The 21,490-nt window shown below is 33.4% G+C and overlaps 1 protein-coding gene and 2 non-coding genes across 3 annotated transcripts; 1 reads left to right on the top strand and 2 right to left on the bottom strand.

Annotated features, from left to right (window-relative positions):
- Positions 1-5,482: 5,482 nt before the first annotated feature.
- On the top strand, positions 5,483-7,602 carry LOC111902851 (scarecrow-like protein 21). The gene is made up of 2 exons (XM_023898665.3): positions 5,483-5,893; positions 6,003-7,602. Exon 2 carries the CDS (start codon positions 6,044-6,046, stop codon positions 7,508-7,510), a length of 1,467 nt encoding a protein of 488 aa, XP_023754433.1. The 5' UTR covers positions 5,483-5,893; positions 6,003-6,043; the 3' UTR covers positions 7,511-7,602.
- Positions 7,603-17,822: 10,220 nt separating this feature from the next.
- LOC111902888 (small nucleolar RNA SNORD96 family) lies at positions 17,823-17,917 on the bottom strand. The gene has a single exon (XR_002853993.1). It is a non-coding gene; the product is annotated as a small nucleolar RNA SNORD96 family (small nucleolar RNA).
- Positions 17,918-19,911: 1,994 nt separating this feature from the next.
- LOC111902887 (small nucleolar RNA SNORD96 family) lies at positions 19,912-20,006 on the bottom strand. Its single transcript, XR_002853992.1, has one exon. It is a non-coding gene; the product is annotated as a small nucleolar RNA SNORD96 family (small nucleolar RNA).
- Between the last annotated feature and the right edge of the window lie 1,484 nt (positions 20,007-21,490).

Genomic DNA, 21,490 nt, shown 5'->3' with positions numbered 1-21,490 from the left:
CGCTGAGTCTCTATTCTCACTTCTTAACCCTACTCGTGGCTACTCGTCGAGTATGGCATCAACTCAACGAGTTCCCTTTTGATTCTAAAACTCAGGTAATCTGCATCCGACTCGCCGAGTCGTATGAACAACTCGACGACTTGTTCTTCGAGCTAAGAAGATTGCCTTGGACTCGCCGAGTTGTATGAACAACTCGTCGAGTCCCTCCATTACTGAGTCTGACCTCCAACTCACTGAGTCCACTCTACTACTCACTGGTCCCCACTCGGCATCACTCAAAAAGGGGAAAATCGGGGACTCGCAACTTGACTCGCCGAGTCGCTTGCATGCAGCTACTCTAAACTCGATTCTGCTTGAATTCAGCGTATAAAACTTATAGATCTGGGCTCCCTTAGCTCGATTAGCACGTAAAGATTCTATCTTTACGTGCCCATAAGCATCCATGAAGATTATAAGGCTCAAAAAGCATAATAAAGGTTAGATCTAGGGTTCTCATGCAAAGCATCTTCAAAAAGGCAATAGATTCGGGCTCTACAACTCCTAAATGAACAGATCTAGGGATATCTCGACCTATTAACACATCCATACAACTATAAGGTTTGGAAAATACATCAAACTAGCCCTAGAAGTGTTCTAATGGAGGTTTAAAGCATAAAGCAGAAGGAATCCGAGAAATACCTCAATGAACTCTGATTTTGACCTTGGATCTTTGCTCTACACCTCTTCTCTTTGGTTCTTTCTTCTTTTTCTTCTTCAAACCTTCAAGATTCCACACAAAAACACTTTAATCAATCAAGGGATGGATTAGGATTTCTCACAGCTCTCTGAGGGTGAAGGAGGCGAGTTTGGGGCACATAACATTGCTTAAATAGTAAGCAACCCGGGGATTTAGGGTTTCTTCCTGGCAGGCAGACTCGCCGAGTCCCGAATATGGACTCGCCGAGTCGTCGACTTACACGTGCTCGAAATCCCGTCCCTACTCGACGAGTCGGGCTATAGACTCGCCGAGTCCCTCTTGAAAATTTCTAAATAAATATCATGGAAGCAACATACCAGAGACGGGTCGTTACAGGAGAGGTAGGGCAGAGAGTGATGGGTAGCACCAAGATAGTGCTCATGACGACTGAGCAGATTCAGTAGGTCAGACAGAGGTTACTGACAACTCAGAGTCACCAAAAGAGTTACGCAGATCGGCGGCGATCCGAGTTTGAGTTCCAGGTTGGAGATTTTGTCCTCCTGAAGGTATCCCATAGAAAGGGGTGATCCAATTCATGAAGCGGGGAAAGTTGGGTCCTAGATATATCGGTCCTTTCAGGGTGACTGCTAGAGTGGGGAAGGTAGCTTATCGGTTGGAGCTAACTGTAGAGTTGATCCAGATTCACAACACCTTCCACGTGTCTCGATTGAGGAAGTGTGTGGCCGATGAGATGGAGGTGGTACCCTTAGAGGACATTCAGGTTGATGTTATCCTGAATTACTTTGAAAAACCGATAGCAATTTTAGATAGTAAAGTTAAGACCATGAGGAACAAGGAGGTGCGACTGGTTAAGGTGCAGTGGGAGCACCGTAGGGGATCCGAGTGGACTTGGGAGCCGGAGTCCAAGATGCACGAACAGTACCCATATTTGTTTTTGAAGCATGACTTCGAGGGCGAAGTTTGATTCTAGTGGGGGAGAATTGTAACATCTCGACTCCCAGGTATAATATTTATGCATTTATTTTTGACTTGTTTAAGTAACTCGACGAGTTGGATGCCCCAACTTGTCGAGTAAAGGCGGATTGACCATGTGGGTTTTATGACCAACTCGACGAGTCGGAGAGACCAACTCGATGAGTTGGCGCTGTGAGAGGAAACCCTAATTCTTCGGGGTTGGGTCCTATTTAAAGGACCTTAATCCCTCATTTCCGCCTCATCGGCCACCTTACTCCCCTGTGTGAAACACTAATCGTCTATAGTGATCTAAGAGAGAAAGAGAGCTAATCTTTGAGCATTTTAGTGCACTTTTTGAAGAGAAGAGTGGAGTATCAAAGCAAGGATCGAGAAGAGACTGTTGGATTTGGTGTTAATTCGTCTAGAGCTTCTATTGAAGGTAAAAAGTCTCCACCTTGCTCATTAGTTTGGTTAGATCTCATGTTATGGAGTTTTAGGGATTATTCCATCTTTCCTTGAGGCTTTGAGTGTATTGAACTCACCAAGAGTTTGAGACTTCAGATCTGGACCTTGTAAGGTCCCTAGAGTCCAAAGGTCCCAGCTTTATCCAGCTATAGAGTAGCTTTTATGCTTAAGACCCTAAATGGAGTTTGTTCTGGCATTTCAAGCCCTAAGTGTCATGCATGGACGTAAAGATTGTAGCTTTACGTGGTATTTCAGCCTTAGGAGGCTAGATCTGGAGTTTGGGACTGTAAATCTGCCTTAAAATGTTTGAATGAGAAATGGGACTTAAGAGACTCGTCGAGTTGATGAGCCAACTCGACGAGTCGGCTAGGGTTTTCCCCGATGAGTATGGACATGAGTAACTCGGCGAGTTGATGAGATAACTCGACGAGTTAAGTTGGGTTTTCACGACTTTTCTGAAGGAACGAAGGGACTTGACGAGTCACATAGATGCACTTGACGATTCGAGTCAACATGGACTGTTGACTCGAGTGTTGACTTCAGTTGACTGTAGGGTTTGGTCAAGAAAGGGTGTACGGAGACTATGAAGTGGTAGAATAGTCTTTTACCCATTCCAAGAGTTTGGGAGAAAGAGAATGGCATTTGGTTATTTAGAGTTTTGAATGGAGTGTTAATAAGAGATAATTATCATATGTGTTAGGTGGAGGCTAGATCGGTGATTTGTGTACGAGGTTTATTTATTTGCTTACAAGGTAAGTCTTCTCACTATACTTACCTAGAGTGGTAATCTTTGTGTGATCGGAGGGTCTTATATGCTTATATTGAGTATTGCGATATCCAGCATTATGTCTTTGTGATTTATGTTGTGTATTATTCTGAACTTACTGAGTTAGGACCAGAGGGTCCACCCGAGTTGTGGGACCGGAGGGTTCCACTGAGACATATTTAACCGGATGGTCTTATTTGAGTATGGTCATGAGAGGTTAATGAGATGTGTGTGGTATTTTGGAGAACTCACTAAGCTTCGTGCTTACCGTGTTATGTGTTATGTGTTTCAGGTACTTCTCAGAATCACGGGAAGGCGCCGGCTTGATTGTACACACGAATCGGAGTTATGTTTTGAGGATCCTGGATTGTGTTTAAACAATTTATGAACATGTGTTTTTGATAAATTGTCATTTTGGTGATTTGTGAACTATGATTATGAGAATTATGTGATTTTTAAAAATGAAAATTTTGTTTGAAAATTTACGGTGTTACATATGTACCCCCAAGATTATTTTTCCAAACAACATTTGTAGAGAGACAGAAGACTCCAACATATATAGTCACTTATAAAACCGTGTTTATAAAATAAACTAACAATAATATTATAGTAATCAATAAATTTTATTTCTTATTTTAAATTCGATTGTATTGAAAATAGGATCATAAAATCCATATACAAATAAGTACAAACGTGACTAGATCCACCCCGAAGTGGTAGTTGCATAAGAAGGCACAAAGACTATCACAGTATCATACCTTTTTATGATACTCGCAATTTAACTAATAGGAAGATATTTATGAACATCATGATCCATAGTTTTGATTCATGCCACTTTTTAATTTAGCTAAAGAAGAATTATAAGATTAATTATGAGGGTTAACTATTGAGGTGGATGTAGCTAGGTTGGTGATGAAATTTCAAGACTTGAGTTTTATTCCGAAAAATTGTAATCCAGTCTTTAAGCTCTCGTTCTTAAAGTTTAAGATTCGGAGTGCGTTAAGATTGTTAGCCTATAAGAATTATATGAAATTATTGGTATATTTTCGGCTAAAACCGGTTACATGAGATTATTGGTGTTGTTAGTCGACTTTCACTAAAAGCCTTCAAATGTAAGTAAGGTCTTCAATATTCAATAAGATTATTGCATGACATAAAGAAAATAGCAAAAAAGTGTAGTAAAAATACTTTTGTTGAGCGATACGTCCTAATGTCCTACGTAAGATATTTTTTGCCTGAATATGTAAAGGCATTAAATTATTGTAAAGTGTAGTAAACTAAAGAGAGAAAATTTTGAAGATGGAATAAAATAGAAAGGGGGGGTTCACTTGAAAGTGAATAAGTAATGACAAGTTGTGTTCTAAAATGGTCCACTAAGGGAAAAGGGACACATTTGGTGACGGCAAATTAAAGTGATATTGTTTGATTACATATCTATTTTTTAAAATTTTATGTTCATATTATCCATAAATATGTTATTTTAAATTGATTTGCAATAAGAAATATTTAGATATAGATATACAAAAGATATATTTTTATATGTTAACAGGACACTATAAACCAAAAGTTTTTCTAAATATGCATGCATTTCTTACCCATACACATGCATCATAAATACATACACCATAAACATAATATCGTACATGTAATAATGAAACTCCGAAAAAACTCAGCCTAAATATATCCATTATATTATATATATTATATACGTACGTATGTGTTAAATTAGAGCAAAACGCACCTTATTTTGCCTTTCACAATCACAAATATACAAATATAAAGAAATGTTTTAAAATGATGATGTTTGTTGCCCTCATTATATACATATATAAATGCAACTACTTCTAGTTTTTTTATTTTAATAAAAGAGTAACTAATAAAAGGCAATCATATTATATGTCATGCATGTGTACCTTTGTGCATTATGATGTATTATAGATTCATAAAGTACCTATAACCATTAATAATTGTGTGGATGAGAAAAGTAACGAACATGTATGCATATATATGATAACTATCTTTATCAAAATACAAAATATTCATATAACAAAAATGAACATACACGCCAACTTATTTCGGGATTATGTCATCGATCATGAAGCATGTCCCCACCCTATCAATTGTATATTTCTTTATGAGTTTAGGGGTAGTGAAATACATGTTTTCTAAACGATAGATAAATGGGTGAGAATCACGACTATATACTTGAAACTTAAGCTATACAGTTATACCTATCAGTTTCAAAACGAAACCAATGTTATTTGTTTCGGTTCCTAATTCTAAAGTTGGGAACCGAATGGAATCAATTCCGATTCTAATTTTCTAATTGGAATCGGTTCTGATTCCTATTTTAAATTTTAGAATTTTTAACACTTAAAGTACTCACAATGTATCATAGATCTAAGATGTTATCCAAACAAGACAAAGATTGTACCTTTTATGTTAATATAAGAAAAAGAAAAGTATCAATGTCTAGCATGTCCTCACTTAGTGCCAAACAATATTATTTTGGTAATTGGTATTTAGCAACGTGAGAAAACAACAATCTATTTCTTTGACAGCAGAAAAAACAAAAAACAAAATATAGTTGTTTGAGCATTGATTTTGAGAGAGAATTTTTTTTCTTTAAAAAGTGATAAAAATGGAGGACTATCATGAACTCTTCTTTTTATAAACATACGATAGTTTGCTACTTCTCTTTCCTTCTCAAAGTACCTATCTCCTTTGTCCCCTTTCTCCCTCAACTATGGTTTGAGTGTAATTCAGAGCCATGTTAGATTCCTTCATCTGTCAATCATCGATTCACCTCCATATAATTGGTTTCATCCTCCATAATTGCTGCTTCTGACTTTTGACACTCTAAATGTCTCGTTTTTCTTCTCTCGTCTTCCTCGATAACTCCCCTGTTTACACAGCTCTGAGCTCGGAATTCAACTTTAATGGTGTCTGGAAAGGTGGGTCAGTTGTTTGATTGAAGATTATATGGTCCCCATGCCCAAATCACGACTTGGGTAAGTTTTTATGGGATTTTATTCGTTGATTGACCTATTTTGTAATGATTTACTGTTGATTACCTAATTTTATTGAACGATTTCAACCTGGGTTTTGTGCATATTGAAGATTGAAGCTTTCTGCAACTGGGTTTTATAACGAATTTTGCAATGCAAGCATCTGATTACAATAGATCCGCTATATCCAACGCTTTTTACTGTCAATCGATGCAAGAATTCGATTCGTTCTGTAAGCCCCAAGCTCAATGTTTAAATGATCTCAGCCGTGGAACCAATTACTTGGCCAAATCGGAACCCTACTGCACCCTCGAATCCTCCTCCGCTAACGGCAGTTGCACCACCATGTACTACTCGCCCTCCACTCTCTCTTCCTCGCAGAACGAACCTCATTCCCCTGACGTAAGCAATTTCAGGTATAAATTGCGCCAGTTAGAGACTGTAATGCTCGGAGATTCAGATTTCGAAGATGATGCCGGAAACGGGAGATCATTCACCGGCGGTGTAGTAGACTTGCCGGATTTAGAAATTTGGAAAGAGATGATGGTGGGTTTTCCAAGACGAGACCTGAAACAAGTCCTCATTGCTTGTGCTAAATCCGTTTCCAATAACGATTTCTCAAAAGCTCAATTGTTAATATCGGAGCTCCGGCAAATGGTGTCAGTCGCCGGAGAACCAATCCAGAGGCTGGGTGCTTACATGCTGGAAGGACTAGTAGCTAGACTTTCTTCCTCGGGCAGCACAATCTACCGGTCAGATCCTCCATTAAACACCCACACACTATATGAAATCTGCCCGTACTTCAAATTCGGTTACATGTCCGCAAACGGTGCAATAGCAGAAGCGATGAAAGACGAAAAACATGTCCACATCATCGACTTCCACATCGCACATGGGACCCAATGGGTCCCACTGATCCAGGCATTTGCAAAGAGACCTGGTGGTCCCCCGCATATCCGGATCACGGGATTCCACAACTCAACAAGTGAGTTGGGTCCCGTTGGCAAAAGGCTATGTAAGCTTGCAAAAGCCTACAATGTGCCTTTTGAGTTTCACACTGAATCCGGACCTGAAAATTTTCAGGCCCGACCAGGTGAATCACTAGCAGTAAATTTCGCTTTTGTTTTACATCAAATGCCCGATGAAAGTGTGAGTATCCGGAATCATAGAGACCGGGTGTTGAGGCTTGTTAAGAGTATGAAGCCGAAGGTTGTAACCCTAGTCGAGCAAGAATCTAACACAAATACTGCCCCGTTTTATCCTCGGTTTCTTGAAGCTCTCGATTATTATAACGCGATGTTTGAGTCGATTGACATCACGTTGCCACGTCATCACAAGGAAAGGATAAATATCGAGCAACATTGTTTGGCCCGTGATGTTGTAAACATTATAGCGTGTGAGGGGGGTGAACGTGTTGAAAGGCATGAGCTTTTGGGGAAGTGGAAGTTGCGATTCGGTATGGCGGGGTTTAGCCCGAGCCCGATGAGCCCCTTGGTGAACCAAACGATCAAACGGTTGTTAAAGAATTATAGTGAGAGATATAGACTTGAAGAAAGAGATGGAGCTTTGTATCTTGGATGGATGAATCGTGATTTAGTCGCTTCTTGTGCTTGGAAGTGATCGAATGTCTCGTTTTTATAGTTTTCGGTAAGTTAGAACGAAATGTAACCGAGACAAGTTTTTTAATGAATCAATGATTATATATTGATCTATATTTGAGCTATGATACTTCAACTCTATTTGTATTGAACGGGATAAATGACCATTTTACCCTTACATTAAAAAACGAATTTCACAATATTCATTAATTTTAACATGAAAGGGTGTTATGAAAATAGAAGAAAACCATATAAGTAAAATATTAGTATTCCACACACTATAATGTTTTTGTCGTAACTCGTAAGTGATGAGAGTCTAATGGCCGAGGAGTGGTATAGGTAGGGTTTAAAACTCTCGCATATCTAAAATATTGTTATTGTTTCGCGATTCGCGATTCGACTGTGAAATATTTTTTATTTTTTTATAATGTTTCCTTGTTGGTTAACAAAAGTGTTTGGGGGACAAAAGAAGGGTTTAAAGAGAAGGTTACAGCCTTATTCTGGTGTTGTTTGGCATTGTTTGGCATGAGGAGGACATTCGTAAGAACACAAAACACAGTAAAGTGTTGACCAGAAAAAGGTCAACATGAAGATTTGAAGACAAACCCATGTGTGAGCTTCTTGGGGACTTGAATGTTTTGTTGACTGGTATCTATCTATCTGAAACCAGGCGGTGCCGGCCAAATTGGTCAACACTATCCACCTAGAACCACCATATGGTCCATGGTTTCATAAACATTTAAAATTAATATAAAAACTAGAAATCTTATAGCAATACATGACAAGTCATTAGAATGTCACGATTATGACTTGTAAACCAATGTGATGTATACCTACCAATGGGTACACTAAAAGCAAGTTAGTAGTGTGATATGATATATCTCCCATTGATTTTGCTATATGCTTACGATTGGACATATTATTTGTGTGATAAAATAATCTTGAAAAAAGGTTTGTTTAGTTATATTATATGTGTGATAGAATAATCTTGATAAAGGGTTTGTTTTAGTTGTTGAAAAAGGATGATAAAGAGATAAGCAATCCCAACCCTTTCTTTGGTTAAAATATTCTTCTTTATTAAAAAAGAATTTAATAGTGTATGTACAAGTTGCATGACTTGATAATGTGTAGAAAATAGGCCTATGGTCTAAAGGTCGTTAGTGGGCTCCTATTGGGGGCTTGTATGTAGCCGGGGTGAGCTAAAAAGATTGTGTTTTGACGTTAAAGTTTAGTAATATAGGTTCTGTTCTTTTTAAAAATCAAGTTTAGTGTGTATTTTATTACTGAGTCATGACCCGTCAAGTTTAAGTGTCACATGTAAAGATCAACGTAAACTTATGAAAATCTTCTACTTAAGAACATTCTAGAAATAACACACAATGGAAGAAAGAACAATACAATTGTTCAAGAAAACCAAAAGGAAATGTATTTATGATTTTCAAAATGTCTATAAATGATTATATGAAACCTTAGGCTCTAGGGAGTGGTAGTATGTAGTAGCATGTGTTAAAACATTAACACATCATATTTTTATGGATCCTAAACATAATATGATAATATAGAGTGGTGATTTTTAGAAGGTACACATTTTTTTTTGCTAAAATTAAATAAATTTTTATTTAACTATTTAAATGAAATAAACTATAAAATGGTACAGGTTGCTAAAGGTGAAGTTAGTCATATAGTACAAGTTACAAGTATTTGAAGCTGAAATAATTGAATAGTGAAGGGATAATGACTTGAAAGGGTAACGAACTTTCAATTTTGTTCACATTTAGTCACTAAACATTTTTTTCGTTATCTATTTGTCACTGAACTATTAAAACTTTTCACATTTTACCCTTATGACCGGTTGTTACTGGTCATAAGGGTAAAATGTGAATATTTTCAATACTTCAGTGGCAAATAGATAACGAAAAAAAAAAGTTTAGTGACTAAATATGAACAAAATCGAAAGTTCGTTTCCCTCTAAAAATGTTCAATGACTGAATGTAAACAAACTTCCTCTTGTATTATGTTTTAGCAAATTATTTATTTTTGTTAAATTCTAGCAATATTTGTTGATGAAGAAATCTATGAAATAAAAAAAACAAAAACAAAAACAAAACCCCGAAACAATTAAAAACACAAAAAACCAAAACCGAAATGAAAAAACCAATGGTTTGGTATTTTCCAAAATAAAAAATCAAAATTTTCAATCTGATTTTGGTTTTACAAAAAAATAAACCATTTTCACTGATGTGAATTATGACCATTGGTTTAGCATGCGGAATTAAAGAACATACAAAGAACACGGTGATTTGGGTGTTTAAGAAATGCATTCAATTATGAAATGTGTTTACAAAAAAAGATCTAGATCTAAATCTACATAATTAACACACACTAACACTCTCAATGTTACATTTCTCAAGCACACATCTACATGTGGTATGAACCCACATTATATTGAGTAGTGGTGAGCAAAACCGAACCCAGAAACCGAAAAACCGACAAAATCCGACGAAACCGAAACTGAAGCATAAACTGATGGTTTGGGTTTGTATTATTTAGAAACCAAAAAATTCGGTTTGGTTTGGGTTTTAGGAATGTGCAAAACCGAGAGAAACCGAACCGAACCGAATTTTACAAAAAATATGAATTCTACGATTTATTATTATTATTATTATTATTATTATATATATATATATATATATATATATATATATATATATATATATATATATATATATATATATATATATATATATGTTTTCCTTGACTTGTAAACACAAACATATGGTTGGTGTGTTGGTTAAGGCGGCTGACTTATAAGGCAAAATACCAAGGTTCGATCCCCACTTTCGACGTGTGGAGCTTTTATTTTGTTTACCATTATCAGTTCCCATTGTTTCTTCTATTTCTTATTCGAAACTTTATCCCACATTGACCGATGATCAAACATTCTTCCTATTCACCTCTTATATAATGCAATAAAAACTACTAATTCCTACTAAGTAAAATTTCAAACAGGTTTTGGGTTTAAAACTGAAACCAATTGGGTCAAAACCGACCCATGCTTAGGCCTAATATCGAGCAAGTAGGTCTACAAAAGTCAAACCATTTACAAAGTCATACATGGATAACTTTGTACCCAATATTCTCCCCCTCAAAGTTAGGAATGGATGATTCGCTTCAAATGTTCCAAACTCGAGCAACTTCAGAAACCGAGCCTCAAACGTGACACATATAGAGATGAACATCAAATCTTCAATTCTTCCATGACTTTTCAATCTGGGTTCTAGAATGTGAGACCATACAAGTCGAGCATCAAAAGTTAATTAGGAGTTTCTCATTCTCCAAAAAATTACCCAAAATTCGATTATAAAAAGGGAAAGAGATTTAGAAATGAAAATTCGAAAATTGAATTTTTGTAAAACCAAAATCAGATTGGAAATTTTGATTTTTTATTTTGGAAAATACCAAACCATTGGTTTTTTATTTCGGTTTTGGTTTTTCGTTTTTTTTAATATATTTTCGGGGTTTTGTTTTTTTTATTTCATAGATTTCTTTATCAACAAATGTTGCATTGTTGCTAGAATTTAACAAAAATAAATAATTTGCTAAAACATAATAAAAGAGGAAGTTTGTTTCCATTTAGTCATTGAACTTTTTAGAGGCAAACGAACTTTCGTTTTTGTTCATATTTAGTCATTAAACTTTTTTTCATTATCTATTTGTCACTGAACTATTGAAATTGTTCACATTTTACCTTTATGACCGGTAACAACCGGTCATAAGGGTAAAATGTGAGCAGTTTCAATAGTTCAGTGGCAAATAGATAACAAAAAAAATTTAGTGACTAAATATGAACAAAATGGAAAATTCGTTACCTTTTCAAGTCATTATCCTAATAGTGAAATGTGAATCACCTGTAAGGGGGCTAAATTTGTCTCATATTACCCAATTTCTAAAAAATAAAACTGACCATCAATTTTCTCCGATTAACCTCGAAAAAAAAATATATAGTAATGCCATAAAAACATAACAAATAAAATAAAAAGTAAAAATAAAAGTAAAAGCTCCAAGATTAAGGGGAATTAATATTAAGACCATAAATGGAGGAATTGATGATGATAAACTGCCTTTGGCTACCTGTCAAAAGATCCGATACAGTGTACTGTGCTTTAGCACGATGCTGGATTTGTTTTTTGTTTCAATGTTTCTAAAATTAATAACTAGTTTTCAATATTAATCCTTACATTTTGTTATTTATACTAAAATAAAGAAAACACATAAAAACCAAATAAATGCACATTTTTTTTTTGAATTAGAATTTAGAACTATATATTCTGTAAAGAAAGTTCAATAGATATCGATTTATAATTTATATATTATTTATGTTATAGTCAGTTCGGTTAATATAGGGTTGGTTTCCCCATAAAACCAAAACGGAACCATTAGATTTCGGATATCAAAAAAAACTAAAACAAACAGTTTTAAAAATAGTTCGGTCTTATCGATTATTTCGGTTTTGTTTCGGTTTTTTTGTTATTATGCTCAAACCTAGTCAGCGATATAAACATAATCATTAATCTTCCGCAAAATCTTGTAAGGACCATTCATCCATTGACTTAGCTTGTTGAATGTACCTACCTGGAAAACTCTTTTTATATAGTTGTACCATTACCTCATTTCATGCTTCAAAATATTTTTAAACGCACATTTGTATTTGTCGTTACCTTATACTTTACATTGGCTTGGGAAATCTTTGCTCGCACCTCTTCATGAGTTTTCTTTATGTCTTCAATAAGTTTGTTATCTGTGTTGTTAATCTTCCGTGGAAATTCGACGAAGTCTGCAACTTGTTGTGGGGGAGTTTTGTATACCACAACAAAAGGTGAAGCTCCTTTGAACTATGAATGACATTGGTGTGAGAGACGTATCTACTAAGACTAAAGGTAGGTCCTAAGACCTATCTAAAATTTCAAATTTATTTATAATATATATAGTAGAAAATTTTTTTTTTAAATGTCTTAAAAATCATTTTAAAATGAGTAAAAAATATGTTACTAGGGGCAATTTGTTATTTTAAATTATGGGATTGATAACAAAAACGTTAACCAATCTTTATCGACACTCTCAAGATATCAATAAATATATAAATTGCTCTAATAAAAGGAAGCTCACATGCCTCAACTCCTTCCGATTCATTAACATTTAAAAATCCAGAGAAAATAAATAAATAAAACTAAAAGTGAAAAATAAAAACTCCAACCGTGCCTTTCTCGCATCCTTTCGTTGCTTTATAATTGATGTCGAACATTGTCAAAGACTCTCACTTTCTGTTCGTCACTTTATCAACGAACTAATAATCAATTTTTTTTCATTAAATCGTACGGTTTTTTTCAACTATATTTCAGTTGTTTAAAAAAAATCGGTGGTGCCTAATCGGTTTTAACAGGTTGAACTGGCTGGTCCATTTTTTTAAGGTACATGACCCAACCCCCACAAGTGTTGTTGATTTTTTATTGGCTTTACTTAATTTGGGAACCACATATTTTTTGCTCTAGATTCGCCACCAATTATTGTAGGCTAATAAAGCTTGATCTAGGGTTACATTCCATATTTTTGGTTTCTGCTTACGTAAGCATCCAAACATGTTCTCAAGTGTTCGATTGACAACTTCGATTTACCTATCATATTATGGGTAAGCAATGTAATTGAAGTTTAGTTAAGTACCAAAACATCGCCAAGGAATTAACCAAATGTAAGCCAAACACTTATTGTCTCGGTCAAATGTGATTGAATGGGTGACACCATACAGACGAACAACCTAATAGATACCTTTTTTATGTATCATATCTATATTAGCTACCAATCTTACTTAGTCCGAGAAAAATGATGGTATTGTCATTTTTAATCATTTATTAGGATGAGGAGAGCAAAAACGAATTATTATGATGTGTTCTTTGGTCATTTTCGTGATGATATCATTTATCACTTCTAACAAATGAAAACTCAAAGGATTTATAAATTTTATTTATATAATGCTTTGGGGTTATAAGAATTTAAATATCAAGCAAACTTTGTGAAAATTTTAGTTTATATGGCACCTCTTACGAATCGCTTTGTCTATAATTTGAGGTTAAATTTTATTTTATGTATATATCCAAGATGTTATGGTTAGTGGTCTATTAGTGCTTTCTTAAGAAAATTGTTTTCGTATACATCACATTTTAATTTTCATTTCTAACATTTGGAAGTGGTGTCAAGCTCAAATAATATTCAATTATCTTTTTAAAATTATTCAAAGTTTCGTGATAATATATTATTTTGTTTTGGAAATTTACAAATGATATCATAAAAATATCAAAGATCTAATGGTTTAGATTCTCTTGACGGTAGAATGTAGATTCATAATGCCCATATAAAAGTCCATTTTGAAGCAACATCTTCTTTCCACTAATACATACACCATAATCACTTTCCAAGGATCAATATTTTCTTCAAAATGCATCATGCCTTCCCCTCATGAAATCACATGATCAAAGAAATAAAACAAGGCCCACTGATTTCACTATCCAAATGATTAAAAAAAACCTAGGAAACCAAACGTTAACCAAGTGAATAAACAAATTAACCCCTAAAAATGATTACATGATCAGTATTGTCCAAGGACCAATATTTTCTTCAAAATGCATCATGCTTTTCCCTCATGAAATCACATGATCAAAGAAATAAAACAAGGCCCAATGATTTCACTATCCAAATGATTAAAAACAAGGCCTAGGAAACTAAACATTAACCGAGTGAATAAACCTATCAATAATCCAAAATTAACCCCTAAAATTGATTATTAGCTTCCCTGCCACTATATGCTACAAGTTCTTAAACTGTATAGACCACTCGTCTATACAAAGCAAAACTACATAATAAATAAAGAATTAATCATAAAAATGATCAAATATGAGGTGTCAAATCACAATATTCCTTATTTCTTTTTTAACAATTATCTCAAAATGGCTATGTATATCGTGAATCGGTAAATGGGATCGTGGGATATAACTTTTTTTCAAATGTTACAAATTTTCTGACAAAAGTTATATATCAAACTGTTTGCATGCTACCATTGATTATGGAAGGCCTATACATTTGCCATTGTGGTGCTAATGTTGGTAGTTCTGATTTTGTTATATCTCGTTTTATTTTTCTTTGTTCATCACGTTATCTTTATTGGAGAGCAGACCCAAGAAAATGTTACGAATATTATTGTAGTGTTAACATAATGTTAGCTTTGAATTCTGCTGATTTACTATTTCTAGTAGCTTCCTAGTTACTTTTTAACATAATTCAACCATTCAAGAAAAACTATTTGCATGTTGCGAGACGTTTGCAACAAGCAACGGTTTAAACATCATGACTATATTTTCCTAATATAAAAAGATGCAATTTCACCATGTCCATCCAATGTCTACAAACTCCTCCGATGATGGTATATATATATATATATATATATATATATATATATATATATATATATATATATATATATATATATATATATATATATATATATATATATATATATATATAGGTTCAGGTTCATTTGAGACCATTCTAATTTTGTGAGACCGTGAGACCAAATCTAAAAATAATTTTAAAATGCAAAATAAATGGAAAAATCCAAAAATTCTTTTTTTAAATGTTATTTTCGGAACTTGAATTAACTAAAAAAATATAAAAAAATAAAAAAAAAAATAAAAAAAATTCCGTTTTTTTTTTTTGAAAAATACGTGAAATATTCTAAATAGAATATTTCACTGACATATTCTAAAAAATAATTTTAAAATGCAAAATAAATGGAAAAATCTAAAAATTCTTTTTTTAAATATTATTTTCGGAACTTGAATTAACTAAAAAAAATATAAAAAAAATAAAAATAAATAAAAAAAAATTCTATTTTTTTTGAAAAATACGTGAAATGTTCTAAATAGAATATTACACTGTACATATTCTAAAAATAATTTTAAAATGCAAAATAAATGGAAAAATCAAAAAATTCTTTTTTTAAATATTATTTTCGGAACATGAATTAACTAAAAAAAATAAAAATAAATAAACAAATGCGTCTCACGGTCTCACAAAATATAAGTGGTCTCAAATGAACCTAACCCTATATATATATATATATATATATATATATATATATATATATATATATATATATATATATATATATATATATATATATATATATATATATATATATATATATATTGCCAGAGAAGCTTCTAAACCCCTTATGTCTACCTCGAGCAAACATTTCAATTTGCCTATCGCTTGTTTTTTAGAAGACCACAGACCTAAAAATATATGTTTTTTAGAAGACTACAGACCAAAAATGGTATGTGCATACTCTTGTTGAAAGAGATATGGGTCAAGGTTCTAAAGTCTTCTAAGCTCTTCTAAGGCAAAAAAAATAATATGTTAAAAATGTACATGATTTGCTGAAATATTAAAACGGTGTTCTAAATAATTAAAATCCAATGTTATTGTTGATGAAAATGACATTCTAACTTAAATTAAATGTTTGATGAAATAGCGTTCATACCTAATTTTTATATGTTATTGACAATCAAAAATGAAAGAGAAACAACAGTGGTCAATTTCAAGTGTTTATATAAAATGCTTATAGCAAACTTGCATTGAAAAAATAAACATGGTCTATACAAAAAGATTGAGTTTGCATAAAGATTCAAAGGCTGCATCTTCAAAAACTGTTTCATTACCCTTTCTAGAACTTTATGCAACTTTGTTTGATAGTGTAATAGTGACATTAGAAATTACAAATAAATCTCAAACCAAACAGCTTTACGGGGTTGATCATCTTTCTCTCATCATGTCCTACCACTTTAGATCATAAACATTCTTTTCCATGGCATAAAAGATGAAGATGGTAAAGAGATGTTTCTGATCTATAATGGTTGGAGATGATAAAAAAAATGATTTCATCCGCAATGTTGTTTAGGTTCAGGTTTACTTGCTTACATAAATACTTCTTATTTCTCATTCAATAAAGTAAAAGTATTTGTTTAAAGATTGTATATACTGTCGGCTTTGTTTTAAAATAATATACTGTATTTCTTGTTAAGATTATCATATGCATTTTTCTTTTGTTTTTTACTAGAATCCATAACAAACGCTTTAAGCATTTAATCAATAAAGGATAAGGAAACAATCGCTTTGATAAACACTACAATAGGATGGTTAAATCACAAAAGGTTGAGGAATACGAAACGGGATTTGGTCGTGTTTAAAACATCACTTCTTGGAAATTTGATTTTGTACTCAAAAATGTTAACAGGGGGTCAATTAATAGGCCAAAAAGACATTTTAGTGTTAAAATGTTACTACCACATCGAAAACCATTCCAAATCACATAAGAACCAAAAACAGAGTGGATATTGACACAAAGGCAACAAAAATTATCAATTATTGATGAAATTACCATAAGTCCAAAGTTTCAAAAATGTAAATCGAAATTAAAATAATCATCCCCTTTCAAAATTGAGTAATTAGAGACCCGCCTTGGGTAAAATCTCTATTCTAATAAAAGAATAGGTTTAATTTCCTATTGACAAGTGTCATATAATTAGAACTCCTTATTAATGTTATATATCACTTATCATGCCACTTGTCAACCTATTAATTATAAATTTCAAATTTTAAATTTTCACTCTAATTACATTACATTAATAATTGATTATCCATTTCAAATTTCAAAATTTAAATTTTCCTACTCTAACTACATTAAAATAATAATTTGTTGTTTATTTTAATTTTCAAATCTTAAATTTTCTCACTCTAATTATATTAAATTAATAACATTAAATTGAAAAATAAAATAAAATTAATACATATTATAAGATGATATAACTTCACGTATTTATTTAAATTAATGATTATAATTTTATATAACTAAGAAAATATCTCATAAGTAATAGTTTATTGAAAATAACTAATTAATAATTTTGATTTTTTGATATAAAAGTTTAATTAATTTTATAACGTTCTCACGGGTTATAAACTAGTAATCTATATTTTAAGAAATCTTTACAAATATCAACTATTTTGCCTGAAAAATTTTGTAAATAATGGATTGAGATTTCAAAGTTTCATCGATGCATTTTTATGAAAGATGGAAATCAAGTAAAGTGTTCATGTTGTTCGAAAAAACACATCATTCTGATAGAAATAGGAATCGATGATTATTGGTACTAGAATCCACATTCGAAGACAAATGCAATATGCATTTGTTATAGCATTTTAAATAAAATAAAAATATCAAAGCAAAATGGCCTCAGAATTGCAGAATTGACATCAAGATCTCGAGAAAGACCATTCAGTCCCGAAAGATGGTGTTCTTTTAAATAGATTTCATCACAGGCCGATTTCAAGTATGGAATTTAAACGATTGGTGAATGTCTTTCTCACGGCCAATCCCAAGAGGTAATTGCAGAGACTCCGCTCCCCAAGGCGATAGGATGTGACAACGCCTTCTCCGGTTAACGGGGACTGCCCGGCAAAGGGCGGCTCAACCGCTGTGATCACAAAGACGGCTAGATTTGCAACGATTTACCATTGAGTTTTACGAATATCAACTATTTCGCCCCAATATTTTGTAAATCGTCGGCTACAAGAACTATCTTTATGTGTACAAAAAAATAGTAACAAATTGAATTCCATCTGCGAACATACAACCCACAATGCACAACCCTACTTTACTTGTTTGTATCTTCACAATTCAAATGCCGAAGTCGCAAATGGCACAACCCTACGGTCACATAGATTTTTTACCATTCCACAACTAATCGACTAGGTAGTAGAAATGATGTTCGCCGGTAGATTGGTGGTGAAGAGGTAGAAAGAAAAAAGAAAAAAAAAAGAATGATCGATGTTGCCGCTAATTTCTTATAAGGTGTTTTCATTCGTCCTCATGGAGATGCCAAACTAGACCCTTGGGGGTTCCAACGTCCCTTGGGATGCCACATAGACTTTCACACTTGATTTGAAGCATCAAGTTATCCACACTTGATTTGAAGCTTCCCTTGGGATGCCACATAGACTTTCACACTTGCTTTGAAGTCTTATGGTATCCACAATGCATTGAAGTCCATAAAACTTAATGGAATATCACATAATTTTTTTACACTCCATATAACTCTATCATCTTATCCTATTATGCATTAAACTCTACAAATTTCAATAAAAAGATACAAAAATTGATTTATAATAAATATTTAAAATTAAAAAACTTTTCCTTTTTTCATTAAATAACTCAATGACCATTAACCTCCAAATCTATCGAGATAAAATCTCATTACGATAAAATTACATCACAATAAGATGGTCTTAGAAATTATAACTAGACATTTCAACTCATTAAACTCATTCATTGATTTCATATGGATGGTCTTAGAAATTATATATAGACTTCAAATCAAGCAAACATGGAATTGATCGTCTTTCATGTCTAACCACTCCAAATCACAAACAACCTTTTTTATGGCAAAAAAGATGGTAAGAGATGTTTGTGATCTACGGTTATTAGACATTCTAACAAAAAATGATCCAACTCCTAATGTTGTTTAGGTAGTATACTTCAAATTTCTAATGGCACCATTAACCACAAACAAAGCTACAAAATTCTAAAAAAGATAATACAACTATATTCAAAGATACAACCTTCAAGGCCGCTAAACCCAAAGTGAACAAATAAAAATATTATTAAAATGTTAATAGTTATATATACAAGTAAACATGCCTACTTAAATTCATAATATTTCTGATTCATTAAAGTAAAAGTATTTGTTTAAAGCATGAATATGTTTTAGGCTTTGTTTTAAATAAAGTATTTGCTTTTAGTGGCGTTTGGGAATGCTTTTTAACCTAAAAGTCCATTTTCTACACAGTGTCTACATTTTCAATGCTATTATGCAATAAACATTTAATCAAAAATGGATATGGAAACATTCACTTTGATATACATGTAATATGATGGTGAAATCACGAAAGCTTGAGGAAAACGACACCGGATTTGTTCATGCATAAATTTGATTTTGTGCATTGTGCTCTAAAATATTAACATGGGATCATTTAATAGCCCAAAAGGACATACTATTCTAATATAAACTAACTTGCCCCAAACATTTTGTAAATAATCGGTAACAAACAAGCTATCAATTGAGAATTCAGAGTTTCATCGATGCATTTTATGAAAGACAGAAATTCAGGAAAGTGTTCATATTGTTTGAAAAAATTCTTCATTCTGATAGCAAAAGGAATTTGATGAATGATGATTATTGGTACTTGAATCCACATTCGAATTCAAATACAGTACGCATTTGTTACAACATTTTAAATTAAAAAAAAATCACAGAAAAATGGCCTCAGAATTGCAGAATTGACATCAAGATCTCGAGAAAGACCATTCAGTCCCGAAAGATGGTGTTCTTTTAAATAGATTTCATCACAGGCCGATTTCAAGTATGGAATTCAAACGATTAGTGAATGTCTTTCTCACGGCCAATCCCAAGAGGTAATTGCAGAGACTCCGCTCCCCAAGGCGATAGGATGTGACAACGCCTTCTCCGGTTAACGGGAACCGCCCGGCGAAGGGCGGCTCAACCGCTGTGATCACAGAGACGGCTCGATTTGCGACGATTTACCATTGAGTTTTACGAACATCAACTATTTCGCCCCAAATTTTTGTAAATCGTCGGCTACGAGAGCTACAAATCTATGATGTCTTGACATTTGAAATTTAGACAAAAAAAAAACCCTAGATTTGAGAGGGTTGAAGGGGGTGTGACTTGATGATGGTTGTATGTTTAGCTAGGGTTACTTGTTGATGTGGCGAGGTGAAGAGGCTTATTATAAGAGAAGGATGGAGGTCTTTGTGATGATGGTGATGCTTTGTGAGCCGTCAGATGGTGTTAGGATATAATCATAGAATGGAATCAATGGATGAACCCCGTTCTTTTGACCCAATGGGCTTGTATCGGCTTACTTGAGTAAATCAATGTTAACCATTTGATTTGTTTTGAAAATAATACATTTGAATAAATCAAATTCCAATTTAAATTGATGATAAAAAAAAAAAAAAATCATTGCATATAGACGGAAAGCAAATGGACAATAAGTTGTGTTATTAAATTTTTCTGAATGACAAAACTAATTCTTTTGAAAACAACATACGTGGATGTTGAAGATATAACATTATAATGCATGATCTGTTAAACTTTGTTGAGGAGTTTCATCGTCTTTGGTTCGATAAAACCAAAAGTATCAAATGCAAAAGGTATAAGCACATGTGATTTTCTATGCATGCATTCTCGTGCTTTGCCACTTTGCATGCAGCAGCTTTCAAAGCGACATGCTCTACTGTGAAACCCCCGCATCTCAAACCGACGAAAGGGGAGACCCCAATAAGATCCACACAAGCGTGCTTCCCTCCTACATATCTAAAGACCAAAATGTCAGTCGGCCTGAGTGTGGATCTTCCATCCAGTGGGTCCGTCAAAAAGTTCACTAACATTTCTTTCTTCACGAAAATATCAGCAGCCGACAAACATCAAAGAGAACATCCCTAACCACATCATGTAGGTACAAAGAACTGCATGTTCCCTACATGTATCCAAAATGCCTTGCAGCAAACTAGGCATATCTCGTCAATCGAGAATAGAGGAATCATGAGGCGGTAACGAAGGATAGTTTGGTACTCCACATTAGACATATGCTGGTCTGGGCCATCAATAGGGATAGTTAGGAGAAAATCCTCTTCCTCTTGAGGATACACTCTTTCTCCTCCACTAATTGTTATGGATGCAAAGAGCAACCATCAATGTAGTAGGTCTTGTTTTCATCTACTGACTCTTGATCTGATAAAACCTCAAATGCCCTCATGTTAATCTTGAGGACACAATGGTTTCATGGATTTGAGTCAGTTAACTTGTTGGTTACA

Source organism: Lactuca sativa, chromosome 7, assembly GCF_002870075.4.
Source record: "Lactuca sativa cultivar Salinas chromosome 7, Lsat_Salinas_v11, whole genome shotgun sequence".
Taxonomy (NCBI): Eukaryota; Viridiplantae; Streptophyta; class Magnoliopsida; order Asterales; family Asteraceae; genus Lactuca; species Lactuca sativa.
The sequence above is the reverse complement of the archived record's forward strand: the minus strand, read 5'-3'. Positions and strand labels throughout refer to the sequence as shown.